This window comes from Callithrix jacchus, chromosome 7 (assembly GCF_049354715.1).
Source record: "Callithrix jacchus isolate 240 chromosome 7, calJac240_pri, whole genome shotgun sequence".
Classification (NCBI taxonomy): domain Eukaryota; kingdom Metazoa; phylum Chordata; class Mammalia; order Primates; family Cebidae; genus Callithrix; species Callithrix jacchus.
Window position 1 is genome coordinate 22,722,098 of NC_133508.1, and position 7,191 is coordinate 22,729,288.

The 7,191-nt window shown below is 38.2% G+C and overlaps 1 protein-coding gene across 1 annotated transcript; it reads right to left on the minus strand.

Annotated features, from left to right (window-relative positions):
- Positions 1-2,566: 2,566 nt before the first annotated feature.
- On the minus strand, positions 2,567-3,738 carry EBLN1 (endogenous Bornavirus like nucleoprotein 1; the record flags this gene model as incomplete). Its single annotated transcript, XM_009000078.4, is given in 2 exon segments — positions 2,567-3,469; positions 3,472-3,738. Coding segments are annotated over 2 exon segments (699 nt in total), but the record flags the coding sequence as incomplete, so codon positions are not given.
- Positions 3,739-7,191: the final 3,453 nt, after the last annotated feature.

A 7,191-nucleotide genomic window follows, 5' to 3' on the forward strand; every position in this document is an offset into this window, starting at 1 on the left:
CCAGACCCTGTCCTGGCTCTGTGATTCACCTTAGACTGTGACCAAATAACTTGACCTCTTTGTGCCCTCGGTTTCCTGGTCTATAAACAGGGAGAATAATGTCTCATTAGAGCCTCAAGACACTTGTGAAGTAGATAACAGTCAAAAAAAATTCTTTGAAAAATATAAGGCATAAAAGGTTTAAAAGGTATTTAAAATATTTAAAGGTATGCTCAGATTCAGTAAATATCATTTCCTAACATGAGACTTCTGGAATATGTCCTTGTTTGTGTACAGCACTCAAGTCAAATGCCATAAATTACTATGAATTTTTATTCATTCATGTACAACCACTAGCTTTTCCATTTATTCCTAGTTACTTATATCTCCACCAACCCGAGCTTTACACAAAAGTCCGTGCTTTCTAAAAATGGTTCCATGAAGCAATTCCTTTATGATGGTTAACGACAGGCTATGTTGCCCTACATCTGTCACTAACAGTTCTTAACTTTTCTATGGAATTTCTTTTCCTAGCCCATTGCTCAGTTTACTGTAAGAAACCAGATGATTTCAAGATCCAGAAACCAAATAGAGAGAAGATGGTGATTCATCTGAAGGAACACTAGCAGCTACAAATCCATCAGTGGCAGGATTCAGGGCCCTCTAGCAGGGGGTTTCTCAACATTCCAAGTATAAGAACTCCACCTTAATATTCAGATCCCCCCACAACTGAAAAATATATAATGACCAAAAGGAAACTACAAAATTAATAGTGTTTTGAGTGAATTTGCATTTTTCTAATCATAATAACATCTGTATGCATTTGAGAATTAGCACACAGATAATGACTGGTAAGCAAAGAGTTGGAGAAATTTCACCAGTTTTTGACTCATAGAATGGCAACCACTGTCTTTTTTTTTTTGAGACAGAGTCTCACTCTAGTGCCAGGTGCCAGGCTGGAGTGCAGTGGCATGATCTTGGCTCACTGATACCTCCGCCTCCCGTGTTCAAGCAATTCTCCTGCTTCAGCCTCCTGAGTAGCTGGGACTATAGGTGTGCACCACCACGCCCAGCTAATTTTTGTATTTTAGTAGAGACTAGGTTTCTCCATGTTGGCCAGGATGGTCTCGATTTCTTGACCTCAAGATCTGCCCGCCTCGGCCTACCAAAGTACTGGGATTACAGGCGTGAGCCACTGCGCCCAACTGGCAACCATTACCTTACAGCTAACTCTAGCCATGTTTTTTGCCATCCAATAGAAAATGATCAACTTCTCACTTAAACAAAATGGAAGAGAATTTAAAATATTCAGAAATTGATGTGCCAAGTTTCTGCCTTTATGGTTCTTTTTAAATCTGAGAATTGACCAGTTTTTAATCCAAGTGATCTCTTTTTAGAAAAAACTTATTAGAAAAAAAAACTTTGCAAGTTGTTGAATCTTTTAAAAGTCCTAAGGGGGAAGTGTTTACTGTCTGTGACAGCGGTTCTCAACAATGTCAGATTTAACAACATTTTTTACAAATATGCTTTAATGACTCCCTTTGATAGTCTATTTTGTTTAACTACTAAGTGAAATAAACCATCCCAAACAGCAATGTGTGACTTCTCATGATTCTGTGGGTTGACTGGGCAGTTCTGCTTGACAAAGTATTGGCAGCTGGGGCTCTGTGGCCCCTAAGTCAAAGTGGCCTCACTCACATAACTGAGCTGGCACTGGCTGCTGGCCCGGAGGTCAGCTGGGGCTATTGGTCTAGGACCACCCTTGTCTTTCAGGTCAATCTCTCATGTGGCTTCTCGGGCTGCCTGGTAGCATGGCAGCAATGTTCAAAGAAAGAACATTCCTGGAAGCAAAGGTGGAAACTGCAAATCTCTTAAGGCCAAGCCCCAAACTTACAGTCTTATTTCGCTGCATCTATTGGCCAAGACAGGTCACAGGACCAAGGCAAGTTCAAGGAAAGGGAAAAAAGACCCCACCTCTTGATGTTGAAATGGCAAGGTTATATTGAACGTACACGTGGTGCCGGGTGCTGTGGCTCACACCTGCAATCCTAGCACTCTGGGAGGCCAAGGAGTTCGAGACCACCCTGGACAACATGGTGAAAGTCCGTCTCTACTAAAATACAAAAAATTAGCTGGGCATGCCCTTGTAGTCACAGCTTCTTGGAAGGCTGAGGCGGAAGAATTGCTTGAGCCCAGGAGGCGGAAGTTGCAGTGAGCGGAGATCGCACCACCGCACTCAGCCTTGGGCTACAGAAAGAAAATAGATGTGGAATGGGAGATATTGCTATGGCCACCTTTGGAAACAATCTATCACATATTCAGGAATGAAATTCTTGGATGATATACTCTACATAAACAATGTTTTAGAAATGAAAACAGTATCTCAATCATTTAACAGAGAACTAAAAGGAAAATAATTCATAACACGTATTTCAATATGTAAATGCTCAGATATGACTACATTACATCTATTAAAATAGCCAGATCCTTGCATTGACTTCATGATTACACTGTGATTTAAAAAAGATAATAAGTCATTCCATAAAAGAGATCCCCTGAAAAGAACAGAGGTACAGGGACACTAGAACCATAACAAAAAACAGTGCTAGGGTAAGTGATAGTGCATCAGAGTTATTTCTACATAATTAGAAAAATAATCAACACAAATTAGAGAGGAAATGCAATAACCTTAAAACTGATCTAGGCCTTATCTATAAAGAATAAAATAAAAATAACTCCTTATGTAACTACAGAAAATATTTCAATTATTTCAAAACTCTACCACACGTCAAAGCATATTTTTAGCCTCCAGTACTTAAAAAGACTTTGGAGATCACATCTTTCAATGGCCATAGAGAAGGTTGGATAGATTCTTTTAAAGAAGTAAAGAATTATAGAGAAGTTGTGATAGATGTCAGAGACATATCAGACTAAGATTGAAAACACTAGGCAACCCTCAGATAATTTTAGAATGTGATTTTCACATAATTTCTTTATATATATATATAAAATGAGGCTTAGTTCACGTGCTTGTTATCTAAATCTTGAACTCCTGTACTCACAAAGGAGTATACGGACCCACATCACTTCCTCTGGAGATTTTGCGAGCAGATGCCATTTGAAGTAGAGGGAGTATAATAGTTGATCCTGATATAATGTCAGGGGCTTCAAATCCAGAAAATGTGGGATTTCTTTTGGCCCAGTATTTTGCTGCTGTTACTAAGTTTGGGAACACTCATGGTGATAGCTCCCCAATAACAGGGTGGCAAAGTACACCCCCACATTCAAAGAAATCTCTAAGTACCTTTTAAAGCAGTACTTGCTTCTGCTGAAAAACTGAAATCTTGGACACAACAGCAGGTAAAGCAATGGAACTATCCATGCACTGATCCAAGAACGTTCTCACAGTGTAGTAGGTCGTCATCTGTGCTTTGTGGGCAACTACTTTAACTTGATCAAGTAGCTTGCATGCAGGGGATTCAAATTCCTGCATGCAAGGAATATGAATATGAACATTAATCCTCCAACCCATGGTCTTGAGTTGATCGCATCTACAGCTGGCCCTGCATAATAGCTAATCAATAAATCAGCACTTTCACCATGTGAAGGTCTTCCTATGGATACTATCATTGCCTTGAATTGTCTGTGTACTTGGAGGCTGTTGGTGTGTATCAGGTCACTCCATCCAGCGGCAATGCCTATCAGAAGATCACAGCAGTGACGGAGAATTGATGACATCTCAAGGGCAGTGAATTTATTTTAAAATCACATTTATTCATAAAATGTATTGTGCTTTCTGTATTTCATTTGCTTCTTAATGATATTCAGTCTTATAGTCTAGCTAAGTGATTTCCAAATATCCTTAATTACGCAACATAATTTTGATTTTCTTGCCTTTACAGTAAATGCGCAGCTGCACTGAAACCCTTTCCCCTGTAAACTGTGAACACCAGTTATGTCTACAGTGAGAAGAGTCAACCACTCACTTCAAGCACAAAATTTAAGGGTTCCTTAAATTTAAATTCAATCATCAAGATCAGTAATATTGTAGTATCATCTTTTAAAACATCACATTAATGCCAAAAGGACTATAGTGAACAAAACAACAAAGCCAAGATCACAGAAAGAGTAAGTTGTTCAAAAATTCTTATAAAATATCTTTATGTAATTTAAGCTTTCCTCTACCTAAGGACTTTTTCCTAAATAAGGAGACTTTTTGTGTAGCTTTGTCTAAAACTTTTCATTATTCCCTCACATGGAAGGGCTGCTGACTTAGATCCATATTAAAAGTACTACTGCCATATTTGTCATCGGATAGTGTTCAGGGCGTCTTTTGAAACTAGCAGGGCAGGAACATTTTTCATTGTGCAGAACCAAATTAAGCCTTGGGGCCATCAGGCACACCTGGTCCCCTCCTGTTAAGTGTCAGTGATACCTTATATCAAATCAATGTGTCAACCCCAGAATGCCCTCATGGGTTTCCAAACTCACTGGCCAAGTGGGTGCTGCCTGGAGCTACTGCAGATAACACTGGAAAGGAATGGAATCAAAGGTGCACAGATTGTACAGTCTTTTGAAAACTGTCTTGGACATACATCTAAGGTTGATTTGAATTTTAATTAAGTCTCACTTAAAGGCTCTCTGGGGTTTTTAAAAATTAAAGAGCTTTTAAGATATAATATTGCATGCCCTGCTTTACAACCTAGACAGTGATAAAAGTTTAAAGCTGGAGCCATCACCATGCTAATCACAGTATTCCATGCAAAAGTTCTCCAAAGGAAGGGACAGAACATCACACAGTCATTCATTTCTTTCTTTTCTCACCTCTTAATACAATGTAACGTTATTATGTTTTGTCATGGTTTTAACTGTCTTGTTCCAAATGTAGGCTTTTAATTTGGGTGGTATGTTGTGCACATCAATAAATATTTTTCATTGCATCAATTCACAGTAATAATCCACTTTTATTTCCCAAAAGTCCACTTGGAGGTGGAAAAAGGTGAGATTTATTAAAAGAAATGTTCAAAACCTCCATACACTTAAAAACATCCTAAAATTTCATGGATTTTTCTGTGGTTACCAATTCCAAAAGCACATATAAATTATAGAGTTTTTGTTATTTCCTGCTGTTTAGACAAAGAAAAAATCTAATATGCATTAAATCACGTTGACCAAAAATAAGTTTGCTTTTTTTTGTTTGTTTTTGAGACAGGGTCTCACTTTATCATCCAGGCTGGAGTGCAGTGGCACAATCTCGGCTCATAGCAGCTGCAGCTGCAGCCTCCCCATTCAAGTGATCCTCCTGCCTCACCCCACCAAGTAGCTGAGACTACAGGTGCTTGCCACTGTGCCCATCTAATTTTTGTTTTTTGAAGAGACGGAGTTTTGCCACCTTGCCCAGGATGGTCTTGAACTCCTGACCACAAGTGATCTGGCCTCTCCCGCACTTCCCCATCTATCCCACCCGCCCTCCGCCATGGCTTCCCAAAGTGCCGGGATTACAAGTGTGAGCCACTGTGCCTGGCCCAAGAACAATTTCAGGTGAGTCTGTGAGCTTTTCCCTCCACCTTTTTTGTGTGCTAATCAAATCTCTTAAAGCTGCTTGTATTTTACTGCATCCTTTCTTAATCCCATGTATCAGAATACAGTTAATCATACAACTAAACTTAACTAGCAGTTATAATCACACTTACCTGAGCATTCTTTATTGTGAATAGGTATCTTGGGTTACTAAAACCAAAGTCTTAAGTAAAAACATCCCCATATTCTTGATTATTTGGATAATTAGGGACTAGAGTTGGTGTTCTCAGTGCCATAAGCCGCAATGTGTTTATACCTCTTTTAGAGGTATGCACTTGGTGGGAAGCTTTGGGTACTATAGGATTTTTTGAGTTTTCCAAAATACGTATTACCTACAAAGATGACAGCTAATTTAATTAACTAATACATAACTTGAACTGTCCACTTTTCTGTTGTTCTACAATCTCTACATTAGAATTCAAAACCATCAAGAAGTAAAACAGAAGTGATAAATGATGAGATTTCTGAAATTTCTAAAATGTGTGGTTTTCAAATGGCCTATGAAAATTAGATCCCTTATCTTATAAAATGCTGTAGCGGTAGGACACAGCCACCAAATAATCTTTTCAATAGTTTTCATTTGTTTTGTAAATAGAGCAAGTCCCTAATGAGACTCTTTAAACCTAGTTATTGACTTAAGTTCAAGAGTATTTCATTAGGAAGCATTTCTACCCATTTGGCTATTTTTTATCCAAGAAACCAGGTCAAATACATGGTTTCTTGAATAATTCCTAGGATGAAAACTGCTGAAGTCTTTATTCATATACTCTGAGTTTAGAGCATTAAAATTATATTAAAGTTGGATGTGGTGGCTCGAACTTGTAATCTTAGTGCTTCAGGAGGCTAAGGTGGGAGATCTCTTGAGTCCAGGAGTTCAAGCCCAGCCTGGGCAACATAGCAAGACCCTGTCTCTAAAAAAAAATTTTTTTAAGTTAGCTGGGCATGGTAGCACATGCCTGCAGTTCTAGCTACTTGGCAGGCTGAGGTGGGAGGACTGCTTGATTCCAAGAGCTAAAAGGTGCAGTGAGCCATGATCATACCACCACACTCGAGTCTGGGCAAGAGAGTAAGATCCTCACTCTAAAAGAAGAAAAAAAGTTGTATTAAAAACCCAGTCTATGATGCAAAGTATGTTATTTTATATGTACAGGTCTGTAGCCTACACTCTGCATTATGGGCAAAATTTTGCTGCATCTGAAGCATTAAACTTGGTGAGTAACAAATTCATCTAGCTATGGCCTCAGTAAATACTGAGTTTATCAGTCATCACTAAAAAACATTTATTAATGACCTCCAATATATGGATCCTTTTCTCAACAAGTTTAAGACGTAGAAAAAATATTACAGAAGATGATATAAGGTTATTGCTAGCCACATAGTATGATTGTTTGTACAAACATTGCAAAATGGAAAAGTAGAAAACAGTTTTATTCAAGGTATTTTCTAAGTTTAGTTCATAGCTTCTTTAATTCCTATATAAATAATGTATTTGTAATATATTATCTATTCTATAGATAATATATCTATCCTATAGATAATATATTACAAATATATAATAACAGATCAACAAAGACATACCTGTGAAAAGAAGCCAACTACCTGGAAAATAAAGGCAGTCCCAGAGTCCACTAC